Consider the following 19,621-nt stretch of genomic DNA (forward strand, 5'->3'; position numbering starts at 1 on the left):
GGTCTTCAGCTGGCGATGAAAGGAGTACAGTGTAGGCGCCAGGCGGACCTCTCTGGGGAGCTCATTCCACAACCAGGGTGCCACAGCGGAGAAGGCCCTGCTCCTAGTAGCCACCTAATACAGATTTTAAGATGCCTTTTTTTAAATAATGTGCTGCTTTTAATAATGTATTAGTGTTAAATGATTTAATTGAACCGCCCAGAGAGCTTCGGCTATTGGGTGGTATAAAAATGTAATAAATAAATAAATAAATAAATTTGTTATATGTATTTTATGGTATTTGACTTGGTGGTGTACCCTGCCTCAATCCAGAGGGAGAGGTGGGTAACAAATAAAATAATTATTATTATTATTATTATTATTATTATTATTATTATTATTATTATTATTATTATTATTATTGAACTCCAGTAATGCTTTGTTTTTCTTCTCCTTTTTCTGTCCCCCCCTCTCACCAATTTCCGACATGTCCTCCCAGACGCTTTTGCAGGTAAGTACTAGTTTAAATGTTTCCTGATAGTTTGTATACCAAAGACCTTGGCTCATGAAGTTCTGCCATCAATACTCCATGGGCTTCGATTTCTCCTGCTCTTGTGATCGGCATTTGCAAAGGGTTTCGATTATGCTTGTCTAGGGGGGCTGCGGGCAGGGCTGCAATGTGGTTGTTTACGTGGTGGAGCCCCTATGGTGTCTCACAAAATCAGGGAGTTCTTGTTCGCTGAACTAACAGGCTGGATGGCCAGGGTATCTCTGAGCATGTGCAGAGTGTTCCCCCTAAACTCCCTTATCACTACAATCACCTTCATGTCATAAATTGGGACATTGCTTCCATGTCAAAGGCCTTTGAATGTTCTCCGCTGTGTTTGAAGCTCGTATAATTTGGCTGATCTGTGTTGTGAATGCCTCTCATTCAGAACGTCTCCTCATACAGCATGTTTCTAAACGCCAAAGGGGAACGAGGGTATAAAGCCGGATAATGGAGAAAGCAGCTGCAGATGGCACGAGATTTCATTGATAAATCCACAATCATCCACTTATTGGCATTCTTGAGCAAGAGAAAGTGGGCCAATGTGTGCGTATGTACAACTCAGAGCAATGCTCCCATGTTTGGATAGTAATGCTTCCACGGTTGGGTAGCGTTTTGATAGAAATGCTTCCTGGAGGGAACATGATGTGCCCTGTGAGTTAACACCTGCAGGTCCACAGTTGGATGGAAGATATGCCATGTGTGAATGGAGAACAGAGGAGTGGAAACTCATAGACTCATAGAATCATAGAATAGCAGAGTTGGAAGGGGCCTACAAGGCCATCGAGTCCAATCCCCTGCTCAATGCAGGAATCCACCCTACAGCATCCCTGACAGATGGTTGTCCAGCTGCCTCTTGAAGGCCTCCGGTGTGGGAGAGCCCACCACCTCCCTAGGTCACTGGTTCCATTGTCGTACTGCTCTAACAGTCAGGAAGTTTTTCCTGATGTCCAGCTGGAATCTGGCTTCCTGTCACTTGAGCCCGTTTTTCTGTGTCCTGCACTCTGGGAGGATTGAGAAGCCCTCCTCTGTGTGACAACCTTTTAAGTATTTGAAGAGTGCTATCATGTCTCCCCTCAATTTTCTCTTCTCCAGGCTAAACATGAAAGAACTGGGCATGTTTAGCCTGGAGAAGAGAAGATTGAGGGGAGACATGAGAGCACTCTTCAAATACTTCAAAGGTTGTCACACAGAGGAGGGCAAGGATCTCTTCTCGATCCTCCCAGAGTGCAGGACATGGAATAACAGGCTCAAGTTAAAGGAAGCCATATTCCAGCTGGACATCAGGAAAAACTTCCTGTTAGAGCAGTACGACAACAGAATCAGTTACCTAAGGAGGTTGTGGGCTCTCCCACCCTAGAGGCCTTCAAGAGGCAGCTGGACAACCACCTATCAGGGATGCTTTAGGGTGGATTCCTGCATTGAGAAGGGGGTTGGACTCGATGGCCTTGAAGGCCCCTTCCAACTCTGCTATTCTATGATTCTATGAGTTTCCTCTCCTCTGTTCTCCATTCACACATGGCATATCTTCCATCCAAAAGGTCTTGGCAGCTCTTCAAGGGATGTCCGTCACTGGCAAACCCAGTCCATTTTGGGCTCACCAAAATTCTGTGGTGCCCCCAACCCAGCTTTCATTTGGAAGCTGAGCTGTGTTCCCCACCACCACCCACCACCACCAAAAAATAAATTAAAAAATCCAGGAACTTTTTCAGGTTTTATTAAAAATTGTATAAGTAGCCATTTGCACAAATTGTGGGCACTATTTGTCCAAATGGCTATTTACACACATGCAGAAAATATGCCAGGTGGCCTGGATCACCGTGGATGGATTCAAGCCAGCTGGCAGAAGCTGGGGTGGGGGGGGGGCAAACCAATGAAAGTTTGTCCAGTTGTACCCACCTCCCCAACCAGAGTCCTTTGATGTCCCTAGGTTCTACCATTACAATTTCAGGGGCAGTTTGTTTTGAAAGAGGATAAGAATTTGGATTATACTTTGCCTATAATGGGGCTACCTAGCCAGCCCTTTTGTTCTCTGTTCCCTTCCTTTTCTCAAGGGCCCTTTTCGTACCCCGAACGACTGCCGTTCCAAGATGCCTTTGTTATTCCATTAACTGGTGTCCCGCCGATTGTACGTCGTACTCTTTCCGCGCCTCGGGAGAGTGCCCTTTTGCCTGATTTACACTCCCTAGGAAAACAAGTCCTGCTTAAACAGAAGTCAAACCAACCCTAACCTCCTTCATTGTGCACACACACACACACATGCACGCACAAAACCCACCACACACACAAACCTTGTGTGAGAACGCAGACACTTGAGTTTTTATAGCCTTCAGCTAACTTTCCTGACAGCTGGAGAAGACCGAAAGGAGGGCGGGGAATAGCCGTGTGTTTTGCTGTGTTGTGATTTAACTCGTTCGTGGAGTCCTAGCCTGCCCGCAAGAGGACACAATGGGGAATGTGGTTTTGTTGGAGGTGTAAGGATAGATGAATCCGTCAATTTCGGGTTTGCTTAGTGTCTCATTTTCTCAACTTTGAGTTCATTTCGTCCCATTTCCCCTCAGTTTCCCTTTTAAAAAAGGAAGAGAAAAGATTGTAAAGATTCATATGCATTTTTTGTGTGCATTTCTCCAGATATACATGTTTTGTATACAGTGGCTAATACACCCTTTTTGGGGCTAGCAATTTCCCTTAAAATAATGTGTTTCTTCTGGCATTTTCACATTCCCCTAACGTGTGCATTTTTTGACTGGAGAACTGCATCGCAGCATTAAGAAAAGCGCAAATTTCAATAGATCGCTGCATTTCAGTTCATGCGTTGGTTCCCGAAGTGCAAATTAGGGAAATCTCCATTAGAATAAAAATTGTACAATCCACCCACCCACCCCACAACCCTATGGGTGCAGGTCTGTCGCTTTTGAACAGGTTGGAATTTGCTTCCTTTGTTCTGGAGACGTCCATCCAACACAGTGTAGGATTTGAACCCAAGACCTATTTCAAAGGAGTGGGAGATGTAATTCGCTATGGCAAGATACAACTGGAGTGTTTAACCTCTTTCAGCCCAAAGGCCAAATAGATCAGCTCTCGGGGGTCCACATTCCAATGGTGGGTGGCGCCTAGGCTGAAAAGAGGTGGAGCTAAAGATAAAGGCGCAGATACTGAAAAAATTATTTATTTATTTATTTATTTCACTTATATACCGCTCCCATAGCCGGGGCTCTCTGGGCGGTTTACAGAAATTCTAAAATTAAGATAAAAACGAGTATATAAAATTTAAAATTCTGAAACACAGAACATACACACACATAAAGCATTAAAAACCCTTTTAAAAAACTAAACATGTGGGTGATTAAGATGTGCCGCCATATGCCTGGGCGAAGAGGAAAGTCTTAACCTGGCGCCGGAAAGATAGCTGCAATATGAGGCAGCTTCTTGTATTCGTAGGTGGGCAGTTGCTTCTTTGAATGCTCTCGTAAAAAAACAAGCCCTTCCTGCACATAGAAAACTAACCTATCAGAGAAAAGTTAGGCGGGACCCTTTTCCCTGATAGGCTAGATGTCTGTGTGCATGGAGCATTTTTAAGTGTAGTGGTGATGTGGTGGTGGGAGCATTCAAACTTACAACATCCCTCACCTGATGCTTTGCATTAGCTAGCCTTTCAAAGAGAGAGAGAGAGAGAGAATAGAACACAGGGATTTGAGATGCAAGTTGTCAAGGGCTTCTTGTGATCCTAGGAGTTGGCTCTCTCTTCATGTCTTGTGTTTATGCTTTATTTTTTTAACCAAAAAAAAAAAAAAAAAATCAAAACCCTTATTGGATGTGCTTGGTGGCTTTCTTTCTATGCATGGATGACTCCGCATATGCAATTGATGAGTTGACATGCCGCATCTGATGTTTAGAGATGTGTCATGGAACTGGAGAGAGAGAGAGAGAGAGAGAGAGAGAGAGAGAGAGAGAGGATGGTTAAAGAAGGAACCTTTTAATTCTCCTATGTATTGAGTCTCAGAATAGTAAAACGCCTGCTCCTTACCTGTGTTTCTTCATACATTTTAAAATTCTAAAACACAGAACATACACACATAAAGCATTAAAAACTGTTAAAAAACTAAACATGTGGGTAATTAAGATGTGCTGCTATATGCCTGGGCAAAGAGGAAAGTCTTAACCTGGCACCGGAAAGATAGCAGCGTTGGCGCCAGGTGAGCCTCGTCAGGGTGATCATTCCATAGTCTGGGGGCCACCACCGAAAAATCCCTGTCCCTTGTTGCCACACTCCGAGCCTCTCTCGGAGTAGGCACCCGGAGGAGGACCTTAGATGTTGAACATAGTGACCGGGTATTTTGTAGCTTAAAGCTCTTACTGCCTCTAGAGAGGTCTTAGGAGAAGCATTTTTTACTTCAAAGAAGGGTGACTATCAAAGTCTTACTACAAAGTCATGAAGGCTAAATACAGAAATACTTTTAGAATACTTTTAGAATACAGAAAGAACTTGCACAAAAGCCGGGAGACCACAAAACCATCAGTGGTCAGGGAAAGGGGGGAACCCACCAGGGGACTACAACCCCCATCATCCTTGCCCATCATGGTGGCCATGTTCACTGAGGATTATGGGGGATGTAGTCCAACAGATCTGCAGAGCAACGTATTGGGGAAGCCGTGGTGAGAGGGGAAACGTCAAAGGGCCACATAAACTGGGAGTTCATCCTGTGGGAATGCTTCACCCTTTCACCCAAAATTCACCCCCGGAGAGGGCACCCGTCACCTGTGTTTCTGCATTAGGGATGTCCATTGCTGGGAAATCCAGTTCTTTTTTTTTTTGACTCGATGCAGTTCCATGATGTGTTTGTGAGCCAAGGTGTAGGTTTTTCCCAGAACTCCGGATACTTGTTTTGTGCATTCCCCCCGCCCCCTTTTTCAGGCTTTGAACACTGTGTAAATTTCTGAGCAATTTCTGCAAGTGATGACTGGTTTTGCACAAATCACGGCTGAATTTGCGTGAATTGCTCAGGGATTTGCGCAAATTGCGGAAACTGTGCAAAGCGCCTGGAAAATCCATGGACTGGCCCAAACCACTGCAGATTGAGTTGGGTGTTGCAGCAGGAACCCGGGGGTTGGGGGCATTTTTCGCTACCATCATACAGCCAAAGTTTGGCAGTGTGGCAGTGACAGGTGTGTGGCCTGTGTGGCATTGACGGGGGGGGGGGGGGGGAAGGAAGTGGCTCCTGGACCCCTTGACGTTTTTCACCCCTGTTATAAAGGATGAGATCCCTTCAGAAGGATCTCCCCTAAACAAAATATTTAGGGGGGGGGGGAAACACGCTACCAAGAAACGGACAGGTCCGGGTATCCAACATTAACCCAACCTATCCACCGAGAAGATGAAGAAAATCATAACCTCTCAGAGTCCGTTGGAATGGATCCGGCTGTTTTCCTCTGCCCTCCCCTGCAAATTGTGGCTCTTTTATATTTTTGATGCCATTTGATTCGCGGAGAATCCTCGCACCGGCGGCCAGGCCAAAGGGAGAGTTAGAGAAGAGCCATCCGCGTGGAAGCGTGGGAACGGAATGGGGGGGGGCGCGTCCGTGCGTGCCGGGGTGTGCCCGTCGGGTTGATTTAGTGGGGAGGCTTGGAAGATGAATAAGGAAACCGGTTGGCCATATGGCACTGCTTTCTGGTCTTTAGCGGGGCGGGGCGAGCTTTGGGTTGGCTAGGAGGGGCTACCCATCTCTGTAGGTGGCACCCCATGCACGATGACTTTTTGTGGATGGATGCTGTGTCTGTCTGTGTGTGGGGGGGGTTAGAATCTTAGTCGGACGTAGTCTTCCTTCGAACCTTGCCAAGTCGTCCCGAACAGGTCAACGATCACACGGCGGAGGGGTTGAGGTTTTTTGGCCTCTGTCGTCTCTGCTGTGTCTTTCCTTGCCCCTTCCCGCCCCCTCCATCCCAAGGCGACAGCTGTATGGTAATTAGCCGTTGTGCTAAGCTGATTGATTCTGAAAGGGGAGCCGCTGGCTTTGGGGGGGGCGAGGGATTGAAGGGGGACGGGCAGGTGGTCCACAAATGAGAGCCCTGCTTCTTCGCTCACCCTCCCGGCGTAGCCTGCTCTGACGGGAGCCAACGGGCAGCCTTCCTGGCAGAAAGAAAGAAGCTGGGGGAGGGATTAAAAACACAAACACACACGTGAGGATGTGGTCCTGGCCGGGGAGGAGGCAGAGACAGATCGATCCCGCCTCCCTTCTCAGCTAGTGACACCGTATAACGTCCCCGCTCCGGAGCGTGCACCGAGAAAGGATCCGTACATCTGGAAAACGCGGCCCCACGATAGCCATGAAGATTTTCGGGCGGCTCGAATATCTTCTGGTAAGACACGGGGGGGGGGGGGGTTGATCCAGGAGGCCATTCCGTTGGACTCGGGGCCAGTTGGTTTAGGGGTACCGTGTTGTGCCTTCGTCCACGCCTTCTCTTTTCCTTTGTCGCACGGGCAGGCCGGGGACGTGTACGGATGGGTGGGAATTCCATTTGGGGTGTGTGTATGTGTGTGTGTGTTTACGAGATCTTCCCCAAATGTCTTCATTAGTGTAGTGGAAAAAAAGGGAGGTTTTTATTTATTTATTTTTTAAAAAAATGGAATGTGGGAGAAAGTGAAAAGGTTGGTCCATCCAGTGCCTTAGCTCTTATAAATCTGGTTTTGAATTTGTGTGTATTCAACCACATTTGTGGTACTGAATTTGAATTAGTGTCTGTCTTCCCCCCCCCCTCCCTGGCAGTCCAATTGGTCTTCAGCGGGTACGAAATGGTCCTCTCGGAGCTGGGGGTAACTTTCCCCTATTGCATTTGTCTGTTGTAGATCGGTGATGATTTTCGGAGGTTTAAGTTTGGAGAAGAGCGTCCCCCAATATTGCAAATGTCTTCACAAAGAGAACAGGGAAGAAATTGAGATGGCTTTTTTTTTAAAAAAAAAAAATGAACATGGGAAAAAGCAAAAAAACCCAGAACATACGGTGTGTGGCTTTTACAGAGCATAAGAGCTGGGTAGGGTGTTTCCATCATTTTGCTTTCTCTTCTTGACTCCATCACGGAGTAAGTCCAGGATTCTATCTTTCATCTTACCTTTGCTCAGATCCGCATGTCACTGCAATCGACTCTGCGCGTTCGTTCGTTCTTGCTTTGGGACCCCTCTGGGGTTTTAGATGTGGGGGTTGCAAAGCTGTCATTGTGTGTAGAGGATGAGGAATCTGCCTCATTTGTCCTTGTTTATTATATAACATAAAATAATGAAGAGGGGAAGGGAATCTGGTGGTCTGCAAGGGAGGTCTCCGTGGGGCAAATTGGTCCCAAAGTCAACATGTCGGAGACCTCAGAGCCCTGCTGGATCAGACCAACGCCCATCAAGTCCAGCATTCTGTCCACACAGTGGCCAAAAGCCATTTCTTTATGGTCTTAAGCTGTGTTGTTTTCATGTGACTGATTCGTAAATACCGTTAAATCCATCATTATTGGACGACTCGCTTTTCGTGGAATGTCAAACTGCACTTTGGGGCACTCTCTCACTGTATGTTTGTATAATAATAATAATAATAATAATAATAATAATAATAATAATAATAATAATATGTTATCTGCCTCCCCCTTTGGATCGAGGCGGGGAACAATGCAAATGCAAACACCATAAAATACATATAACTGATTAAAACATATAAAACTAATACAGCACATTATTAAAAGGCATCTTAAAAATAATAATAAGGTATTTATTTGGCAGTGTGAATGCACTGTCAGAGAGTAGGGAGGGCCCTTTTAAAAAGGAATGCACGCTCTAGGCAATATAGGTTTATTTTATTTTATTTATTTGTTTGTTTATTACATTTCTGTTCTGCCCTTTTCCTTAAAAGGAACCCAAGGCAGCATGCATAATCCTCCTCCTCTCCATCTTTATCCTCACAACAACAACCCTGTGAGGTAGGTTGGGCTGAGAGTCTGTGACTGGCCCAAAACCCCCAGTGAGCTTCCATGGCTAAGTGGGGACTAGAACTTGAATAGAATCATAGAATCATAGAATAGCAGAGTTGGAAGGGGCCTACAAGGCCATTGAGTCCAACCCCCTGCTCAAGGCAGGAATCCACCCTAAAGCATCCCTGACAGAGGGTTGTCCAGCTGCCTCTTGAAGGCCTCTAGTGTGGGAGAGCCCACAACCTCCCTAGGTAACTGATTCCATTGTCGTACTGCTCTAACGGTCAGGAAGCTTTTCCTGATGTCCAGCTGGAATCTGGCTTCCTTTCACTTGAGCCCGTTATTCTGTGTCCTACACTCTGGGAGGATCGAGAGGAGATCCTGGGCCTCCTCTGTGTGACAACCTTTTAAGTATTTGAAGAGTGCTATCATGTCTCCCCTCAATCTCCTCAATATCCCGATTCCCAGTCCAACACTCTAACCACTACACCACACTGTTTTTTCCACTGTTTTAATTTCCACAAGGCAGAGGTGGCAAATGGAAGAGTACTTCTTCACACAGTGCCTAGTTAAACTATGGAACTCCCTACCTCAAGATGTAGTGATGGCCACCAATCTGGATGGCTTCAAAAGGGGGTTGGATAAATTCCTGGAGGCGAAGGCTATCGGTGGCTACTAGCCCTGATGGTTGTGTGCTACCTCCAGTATTTGAGGCAATAAACCTGTGTGCAGCAGTTGCTGGGGAACATGGGTGGGGGGTGCTGGTACACCATGTCCTGCTTTGTTGGTCCCTGTCTGACAGTTGGTTGGCCACTGTGTGAGCAGAGTTCTGGATGAGATGGACCCTTGGTCTGATCCAGCAGGGATCTTCTGATGTTCTTAAGAGTGTGGGTGCTTTCAGTGTGCGTGTGTGCATGGGGGGGGGGGAAATGGCTCAAAGGTAGCGCTGAATTAGATGAAGCTTTTGGCTGGGTTTATGTCATTTGACGAGCAGCTCTTTTGAGACACAGAGACTGATGAGCAAGGTGCCTGAAGAGGAAGCACTCGGGGAAAGATGTGTGTGCGAGTGTGATTGATCGTTACTTGGGGAAAAGAAACCTAAGAGCATTATGTCATTCAGGCTTCATCCAATGACTGTGTGACTGAGCAGCAGGCATGTGGCAAAGCGTGAGTGTGTGTAGGATGGTTGGCTTCTACATATATTCACATGACCACGTGAAGTTTGTGGCTAATTAATTTCTAGAGTGAGCCTCAAGCTGCATGAGGAAGCTTTCACTTCTGCCCCCGAAGGTCTAATCCCCCTTGCCGTAGGAATTTTGACAAAGGGTTGTGCGTAATGAGGGTAGAAGACATTCACGCAGTTAATGGTTTAATGTGAACTTACCTCACTTCGTGCTTACGATTCGCTACCCGAATCGAAACGCGGCTGTCCTCTGAAACATGCACTTTTTCTGAATTCAGTGCCGGAGTTCTCCAATCAAGAGGCAGCTGGACAACGATCGGTCAGGGATGCTTTAGGGTGGATTCCTGCCTTGAGCAGGGGGTTGGACTCGATGGCCTTGTAGGCCCCTTCCAACTCTGCGATTCTATGATTCTATGATTCTATAAAGAGGGGTACAAAAATCAGTGTGTTAGAGAAACCGATCTTCAAGTCTGTGTTGCAGTCGACAGCTACTTGCAAAAGTAAAAATGTATCTGCAAGGCAAAAATGAATTAAAAATCCATGATTAGGAGAAATGTCCAAACTTAAAATACACCCACCAATAATTCTCAAAGTTTGAGATGGACTGAACTTAAGACTCCTTTCTGAAATTCTGGAGGGGGCTGGAAGTCATTGTTATGAACTCTGAGCTCAACAGACCAACGGTCTGACTTCTTCTTCTTCTTCTTCTTCTTCTTCTTCTTCTTCTTCTTCTTCGGTGGCAATATGAGGCAGCTTCTTGTATTCGTAGGTGGGCAGTTGCTTCTTTGAATGCTCTCGTAAAAATACAAGCCCTTCCTGCACATAGAAAACTAACCTATCAGGGAAGGGTTAGGCGGGACCCTTTTCCCTGATAGGCTAGATGTCTGTGTGCATGGAGCATTTTTAAGTGTAGTGGTGATGTGGTGGTGGGAGCATTCAAACTTACGACATCCCTCACCTGATGCTTTGCATAAGCTAGCCTTTCAAAGAGAGAGAGAGAGAGAGAGAGATATGAATAGAACACAAGGATTTGAGATGCAAGTTGTCAAGGGCTTCTCGTGATCCTAGGGGTTGGCTCTCTCTTCATGTCTTGTGTTTATGCTTCATTTTTTTTTAACAAAAAAATATCAAAACCCTTATTGGATGTGATTGGTGGCTTTCTTTCTATGCGTGGATGACTCCGCATATGCAATTGATGAGTTGACATGCCGCATCTGATGTTTAGAGATGTGTCATGGAACTGGAGAGAGAGAGAGAGATAGAGAAAGGATGGTTACAGAAGGAACCTTTTAATTCTCCTATGTATTGAGTCTCGGAATAGTAAAACACCTGCTCCTTACCTGTGTTTCTTCATACATTTTGAAGGGGTCAATTGCTCTGTAGTTTATGTATGGTACTTTAATGTGCGATGTGACTAAAAGGGCAATTGATAAATGGCAGATTGAAACCGTATACGTCAAAAGTACTGGAAGGGTCACAATGAAGAGACGGTGCGGTGTAGTGGTTAGAGTGTTGGACTCGGAAGATCTGGGTTTTAGTCCCCACTCAGCCATGAAGCCCATTGGCTTGACTTTGGACCAGGCGCTGACTCTCAGCCTAACCTACCTCACAGGGTTGTGGTGAGGATAAAATGAAGAGGAAGAGGATTATAGTTCCTTTGAAGAAAAGCAGGATATATCAAACCATCAATGAACCATGGCATGGTGAAAGCTCTTCTTTAAGGATGTGGTGGCTACTTAGGGCTCAGTCCCATGCATGTTTAGACAGAAAAGCATGCTGGGAGTTATCAGATATTCTTTCTATCTAAACATGCGATCCAATATTTATTTTTAAAAGGAAGTTACATCCCACTCTCCTTTACCAAGAATTGCACCCTTGTTAATTTAAAACATTTCCCACCCCGATTTTAACCTGGGGTTCTCCAGATGTTTTGGACTTCAACTTCCATCAGCCCAGGCAGCGTGGTCAATGGGCAGGAATGCTGGGAATTGTAGTCCAAACTATCTCGAGGACACCAGCTTGAGGAAGGATGGATGATACCATAGATGCTATCGTGTCCTTGTACTATACATATTTTCCTTGTTAGGAGCTCATATTTTTCGTATGAAATCGGAATCACGGTGAAATGCATCTATTCCCCGCCCCCGTCCCTGACTTATTTGGATGCTTGGTTTATCTGATTTGACTCTGATCTAGCACAGATCTACTTAGGAACTAGACTTCAGCCGCCTTAGTTCCTCCAAAGGCTATCGTAATCTCTCGCGTACGTTTTGGTAAAGGAGAGTGGGATGTAACTTCCTTTTAAAAATAAATATTGGACCGCAAGGTTGAGAAAGGCCTCTGAAAAGCTGCTTTTGCCGGTCAAAGGAGGCCGTTCCATGTGAGGTGGCTGACAGTGACTCACGGCCAACATTGAGGATGACAGTAGTCACCTACAGGAATAATGGCCAGAACAGGAAGCCAGGTTCCGGCTGGACAGCAGGAAAAACTTCCTGACTGTTAGAGCAGTACGACAATGGAACCAGTTCCCTAGGGAGGTGGTGGGTTCTCCCACACTAGAGGCCTTCAAGAGGCAGCTGGACAACCATCTGCCAGGGATGCTTTAAGGTGGATTCTAGCATTGAGCAGGGGGTTGGACTCAGTGATCTTATAGGCCCCTTCCGACTCTACTATTCTATGATTCTATGTTTCTATGACACATTAGTAAGTGTTGTTTTTCTTTGTTATAAAGTATAGAAGGGTTAACATTGAAATGTCTCCATTGGAGGAGATTTGTGCTTCGATTGCAGTGTGAGGGTGTATGGGTGTGTGTGTGTGTGTTCACATTTCCTCCTTCATCCTCATTGGCCTGTTTGAAAGTATCTGTATTTGGGGGGAGGAGGGCCCCCCCCCCCCCCCGACATCATTTCCAGCCCGACGCTTGGAATCTGGTCCCTCTTTGTGCTGGCATTCGGCGTTTCCAGGGAAACCATTGTCTGATGTCACTTTTATTTTTTGGAAACTCTCCATTCTAATTCAGGCAGCCTTGGAGATATAAATTCAAATCAAAGGGAGCGAAGGGGAGAAGTAGAGAGCATCTCGCGTGGGGGGAGAAAGCGTGATTGATTGAAATGACCCAAAAGCAAAGAGAACAGATGACAGGCATTTCGCAGGGGGTTCTCAGCGTGCATTTCTGACAGTGGCTGGTTTATATAAGCTGGCGTGTGTGTGCTCAGAATCTTCTCATCTTTTATTTTGTTTTTCTTCTCCTTCTTCTTCTTATTGCATTGATGTCCCACCTTTTTCCCTCTTGGAAGTAACTCGAGGTGGCTTACACAATTGTCCTTGACAATTTCTCGGCTAGGCAGAAAGTCTGCGATTTGGCCCAAAGTCACCCAGTGATAGGGTGACCCTACGAAAAGGAGGACAGGGCTCCTGTATCTTTTAACAGTTGTATTGAAAAGGGAATTTGTATATATGGAGAACCTGGTAAAATTCTCTCTTCATCACACCAGTTAAACTGCCCTGTTTTAAATCTGGTCACTCTAGTATAGCTCCTGCAGCTTTAACTCTGCTATTCTATGATTCTATTATTCTTGGGTGGTGGGGAGCATTGCCGTCTTAAGCAAGCTGGTGGTGAGTCTGTAAGCTAGGAGCCACCAGCTGTCAAAGGCTGTTGAGGTTCATAACTGAACTGTATATGTTGGCCAGGGAGGACACACAACATGTGGCCCTGCAGATATTTTGGCCTATAACTACAGTCTCTCTTAACCAGCATAGCCAATGAGGAGGGATTGCCGTGTTGCTCAGAAAACGCCTGCCTTCAACGGGAGGCAAATGACGAGGCTCGCTAAGTAATCCACAAAGCTTTTATTAAGCAACCAACGTCTCTTCTACCTGAAGAGAGTCTAACCTCTTGGAAACGTCCCCCTAGGTGAAACTATGCAAACTAAGCAAGACAATTGTCTGCTCAAGAAGAATAGGAAGCCACTTCTCAAACGCCCGTAACTTCAGAGCGCCTGGTGCGGAGGCAGGTTCTGGGTGTAATTGAACTGACTTTCTCACACCTTCCTTCCACGCCGTGTGTTTGAGCTTCCGATGGACCCTAGCATCAGCTAGCTTGTTGGGACACTCACCTCCAGAAGAAGCCTCACTTCCCACTGAGTGTGTAGGCTTTGGCCTTGAGGAGATAAGCTCTGGAGGGGGCTGACTCCCAGCTGGGGAATTGCCCCTGAGAGCTTCCTCCCCCACTGGTCCAGGCTGGCTGGTGTCTGGCGCTGCGTCTTCTAGTTCTGAATCTGATTCTGACTGATTACTTGAAACATCTTCTCCCAAAACAAGGGCAGTAGGGTTAGCCATGACAGGCATGCAAGCTGTAAACCAAAATGTCCAACCCTTGGTAGAAGCCATGTGAAAACCTAGGTTTACCATGAGGTAAATCTATACAACAACCAAGCCTCTGAGAAATTAGATAGAAAAGCTTCGAGGTTGGACAGGACAGGCAAGGCTTGAGGCCTAGAAATCCCTAATTCAACGAATCGGACACCGAAGAAGGCTTTGGACGCGAATCTCCCACATTCATATGTTAAATGCTAGATGTCACACCACCATCTCTCTCTCTCTCTCTCTCTCTCTCTCTCTCTCTCTCTCTCCCATTTTGTGAGAGAAATAGATTAAGTTGTCGTTGGGGGGCTCCTCAATGAGGCCAGATTTCTTTTAATTGGGAGCTCCCCAGTATCCCCGGCTCTCATTCAACGTCAGGCCGCTTCCCCGAGGCGATGCCTCAACCCTGTCCCGTTGCATCTTCTCGTCTTCGGTTTGCCCGCTTCCCTTTATTATGACTCCTTCCTGGGGAGAGGAAGCTTCTTCCAACACGGAACTCACTCCTGCTAATGAGAGCGGAGTGCAGGTTGCCTAGCAACCAGGCTTCGCTGGGGCCTTGATGGACCGAGCGGGCAAAAAGGCACTTAAGTTAATGGTTGTTGCGGCCTTCCAATTTGCTACTACTGTGGCGTCGGGACACCCCTTCACACCCCCTCTCCATCCTAAATTAAGCGTCGTGGTGGTGCTGAGATAACATTATGTGAACCGCCCAGAGAGCTTTGGCTATGAGGAGATAAGCTCTGGAGGGGGCTGACTCCCAGCTGGGGAATACACATGCAATAAATAATAATAGAATCATAGAATAGCAGAGTTGGAAGGGGCCTCTAAGGCCATCGAGTCCAACCCCCTGCTCAAGGCAGGAATCCACCCTAAAGCATCCCTGACAGATGGTTGTCCAGCTGCCTCTTGAAGGCCTCTAGTGTGGGAGAGTCCACGACCTCCCTAGGTCATGTGTTCCGTTGTCATACTGCTCTAACAGTCAGGAAGTTTTTCCTGCTGTTCAGCCAGAATCTGGCTTCCTGTCACTTGAGCCCGTTATTCCGTGTCCTGCACTCTGGGATGATGCAAAGGGGATCCAACAGCAAGCACAATCAGGCATGGGGGGAAAAAAATTAACGTGATAAAGGCCCATCCGCAAATTCTTTATCTCTATATCTGCAGAAAGTTTGCTGGTTTTCTGGCTTTTGACCGGTTTCTCAAAGGTTGACAATGCCTCTCCTGAGGCTTAGGCCACAGCTAGACCTAAGGTTTATCCTGGGATCATCCAGGGTTCGCCCCTGCCTGAGCACTGGATCCCCCCGTGTGTCACCTAGATGAACAGGTTTGACCCCTGGATGATCCAGGGATAAACCTTAGGTCTCGCTATGGCCTTAGTTACCGGCAGTAAAAGCTTGAAGCAGAAATGTACTGGTATTTTAGCTCCACCCCTTTTGCCCCTTTAGCCCCACCCACAACTGCCTCCCCCACCCGAGAGCATCTTCAAAATTGAATTTGGCCCTCCGGCAAAAGAGGTTCCTCATCCCTGAGCATATTCAGACATGGAGGATGTATCTGCACTACCGGGTTAAAACTGGATGAAAAGTCATTCACTTTTCCGAAGGGTCCTATCATTCGAAGTTCATTTGGCAGGGGATTGGGTTTTTTGACAGGACTGTCTGCTCCCACATGAAAACTGCAATTCCCAGAATTGTTTGGGAGAAAGCCCAATAATCAATCTGTGTTTTCCCCTTACACTCAATAAATTGGGTCCAGACTAAGTTACTTGAACTTTGTCGGACTTGGGTTGAATCCAAATGAAGGTTGCGGTCCTTTACCCGCTTACTTGGGAGTCAAGCCCCGTTGAGGTCCATTGGATTTACTTCTGAGTAGACACATATAGGATTGCTCCAGCCTACACGTTTACTCCTTTCTTCTGGTAGCGTTCAGCAGCTGTTCTTATATTTGACGGTGGTGTTTTTTTTAGGACTTCTCCTATGATGACTCCAAAGTGGAATTCAACGTCGATGCCCCCAACGGAGTGGTGATGGAAGGGTACCTCTTCAAGAGAGCAAGCAACGCGTTCAAGACTTGGAACCGGTAAAGGGTTGTTATTTATTTCATTTCTCTACCGCCCAATAGCTGAACCTCTCATGACTTGAATTGTTGGTTGCAACGTAGCGTGGTTTAGAGGCTAGAGCAGGAGGAGGCAAGCTGGTTCCTGCCAGATGTTTTCAACCACAACTCCCATCCTCCTCCGCCACCATGGACAATGGTCAGGAATTATGGGAGTTGTAATCCAAAAGGGTTGAAAAGCACCCGTTTTTGCCTACTCCCTGAGCTAGGACCGTGGAGATCTAGGTTCTAGTCTTCACTCAGACACGAAGCAGACTCAACTCTCAGCCTGGCCTACCTCACAGGGTTGTTGTGATGATAAAACAGGCTGGGGGAGGGGAAGGGCAAATTGCTCCACCTTGACCTCCTTGAAGGAAAGGCAGGATATATCAATATATCATAAACAATGAAGGAAAATGAGGCCAGAAAAGGACACTGAAATCCCTCCAACTTCTGCCAGATGGTCGAGAAACAAAGCCTTATGAAGAGAGACTGAAAGAACTGGGCAGGTTTAGCCTGGAGAAGAAAAGATTGAGGGGAGACATGATAGCACTCTTCAAATACTTAAAAGGTTGTCACACAGAGGAGGGCCAGGATCTCTTCTCGATCCTCCCAGAGTGCAGGACACAGAATAACGGGCTCAAGTTAAAGGAAGCCAGATTCCAGCTGGACATCAGGAAAAACTTCCTGACTGTTAGAGCAGTATGACAATGGAACCAGTGACCTAGGGAGTTTGTGGGCTCTCCCACACTAGAGGCCTTCAAGAGGCAGCTGGACAACCACCTGTCAGGGATGCTTTAGGGTGGATTCCTGCATTGAGCAGGGGGTTGGACTCGATGGCCTTGTAGACCCCTTCCAACTCTGCTATTCTATGATTCTATGATTCTGAGGGTGTTGCATCTTCTAGTGTAGGGATTCCAAATTGAGAATTCGGCAGCCATTGTTCTGATCCAAAGTCTTTTGGAACCCCGCTTTGAAACGTGGTCCAGTCACTTTACTGGCTCCATTTTGGACCTTTCCTAGGTCTTTGCTGCTGCCCCCTTTCAGAGCCATCAGTTTTCACTTCCATTCATTTCTCTCTCTCCCTCTCTCTCTCTCTTCCCAGGAGGTGGTTCTCCATACAGAACAGCCAGCTGGTGTACCAGAAGAAGCTAAAGGTCAGCAGGGTCGCCTCCGACGACATTCACAGATTAGATGGCTTGTCTTGATGTGTTGTTGTTCAAGGGATTGTGGAGCCATTCGGTGTGGGGTGGAAGGAGAGGTTGCGGATCGGACAACAGGGTGATGCACATGTTGGATGGCAACATGTGGCAACCCACCTGACGTTTAGGGTGCAGCAGAATGCATTCATCTCCTTCCGTCAGATGGATTCTGTGACCCACTCTGGACTAGGGCTGTGCACTGCTTCAGGTCTGGATCCAGATCCCGAACCGAAGCAGGATGACTTCACTCCGAATCTGGAACAAGCTGAAGCAGCCCAGAGTGGGTCTGGAGCTCTTCGGGCTGCTTTGGACCACTTTGGACCGATGCCAAGCCACTGCCACCATCCGCCCATGGGACTTACTTGATCCATCCGCTGGCCCCGAGCAGCTGTCCGTCTGTCTGTCCTCCACGAAAACTGTCATATTTAAGGAAGATGGAAGGAAAGGAAAGGAACCTCTCGTGCAAGCACTGAGTCACTACTGACTCTTGGAGGGACGCCAGCTTTCGCTGACGTTTTCTTGGCAGGCCTTATAGCGGGGTGGTTTGCCGTTGCTTTCCCCGGCGTGATTACCTTTCCCCCAGCTAACTGGGTACTCATTTTACCGACCTCAGAAAGATGGAAGGCTGAGTCGACCCGAGCCGGCTGCCTGAAACCAGCTTCCGCTGGGATCGAACTTAGGCCGTGGGGAGAGTTTCAGCTGCAGAAACTGCTGCTTTACCACTCTGCGCCACACGAGGCTCAAGGAAGATGGAGGCTCTACCTTTCCCTAGAGTCAATGCTGCAAACTACGTCAGCAAAACTCAAGTTTTCTTGTCTCTTTTGATGCCTCCATTGAGACTCCTTTTCTGTTCCTCTGCCTGATCTTCAACTGACCATGATGAGTGTTTCGTTGTGCGGGTCATCCATCCATCCATCCATCCATGTTAAAGAAACCTCCTCTGGCCATCAAAAAACGTTCAGCAGGAACCTGACTCTAGAACTGGGGTTCTCAACGTGGTGGCTGTGGGTTTTAATGTGGCCTCGTGTGGCGCAGAGCGGTAAAGCAGCAGTTTCTGCAGCTGAAACTTTCCCCATGGCCTGAGTTCGATCCCAGCTGAAGCTGGTTTCATGCAGCTGGCTTGGGTCGACTCAGCCTTCCATCCTCCCGAGGTCGGTAAAATGAGTACCCAATTAGCTGGGGGAAAGGGAATAACGGCCAGGGAAGGCAACGGCAAACCACCCCGCTATAAGGCCTGCTAAGAAAACGTCAGCGAAAGCTGGCGTCCCTCCAAGAGTCAGTCATGACTCAGTGCTTGCACGAGAGGTTCCTTTCCTTCCTGGACATGTCCTTCGCCACCCACCAGATTGCCTCCACCTCTTGATTTTTTTAAACACGTAAATAGTTTTGTGAATAATAATAATAATAGGGAGGCCGGCATGCTGCAAAATGCTTGCTTGATAGGTTGGGATGGAGTTGGAGAGAGAAAAAAGGGTTACACTGCTCACTTTTGATTCTGGCACGCTCACCGCTGGCTTGCAGTCCCCAGCTGACAGATTACTACTGCTTGAAATCCTGAGGTTTCTCCACCCTCTGGTCCCAAAGAAAAACAAGAGAGGTTACAAAATCTGACACAGTTGGACAGGATTTCAGCGCTGTGTCCCTGTATTTGCAGCCGCAGGTGGGCCGTTGCGCCTGACGCTCCCTTCTTCTGCTTTCAGGATGTCCTCACGGTGGTGGTGGAAGACCTCCGGCTTTGTACCGTCAAGCCCTGTGAAGACATAGAGAGGAGGTTTTGCTTTGAAGTTGTCTCCCCAACCAAGTAAGCCGTGCCCTCTTGAATTTTCTTTTCTTTTCTAAACGCTTTGTACGTTCATCTGTTTCGATGGGCCCATACTAGAGGCCTTCAAGAGGCAGCTGGACAACCCTCTGTCAGGGATGCTTTAGGGTGGATTCCTGCATTGAGCAGGGGGTTGGACTCGATGGCCTTGTAGGCCCCTTCCAACTCTGCTATTCTAGGATTCTATGATTCTAAATATCATTGCGGGGGTGCGGGCTGCTTGGAGGCCGCCGATACAGCGCCGTCTGGCAGACCTGGGGGGCAGGGAGGTCGGGGGGAAGGGAGAGCAGGTGTCCCCCTCTCCCCGGGGTTCCTGTCAGCCTTGGGCCGCCCACCCAACTTGCATGACCCCCTTCGCGGGGGGGGGGGGGAGCTCGCATGACACAGCTCGCATGACCCTCCTTCGTGGGGGGGGGGGAGCGAAGAGGCCGAAAGGGGGGTAGGATTATCTTGGAAAACCTGGAGGAGTTGGGTGAGGGGCTTAGCAACCT

General features: G+C 47.5%; 1 protein-coding gene across 1 annotated transcript in view; it reads left to right on the plus strand.

Moving 5' to 3' along the window:
- The window catches only part of ACAP3 (ArfGAP with coiled-coil, ankyrin repeat and PH domains 3), a 164,618-nt gene that overhangs the window by 104,007 nt on the left and 40,990 nt on the right, over positions 1-19,621 (plus strand). Inside the window, exons 10-13 of the mRNA XM_063145057.1 lie at positions 479-490; positions 15,982-16,094; positions 17,215-17,266; positions 19,012-19,112. Coding sequence (XP_063001127.1) covers positions 479-490; positions 15,982-16,094; positions 17,215-17,266; positions 19,012-19,112 — 278 coding nt within the window. The remainder of the gene's footprint in view (positions 1-478; positions 491-15,981; positions 16,095-17,214; positions 17,267-19,011; positions 19,113-19,621) is intronic.

Source organism: Elgaria multicarinata, chromosome 20, assembly GCF_023053635.1.
Source record: "Elgaria multicarinata webbii isolate HBS135686 ecotype San Diego chromosome 20, rElgMul1.1.pri, whole genome shotgun sequence".
Classification (NCBI taxonomy): Eukaryota; Metazoa; Chordata; class Lepidosauria; order Squamata; family Anguidae; genus Elgaria; species Elgaria multicarinata.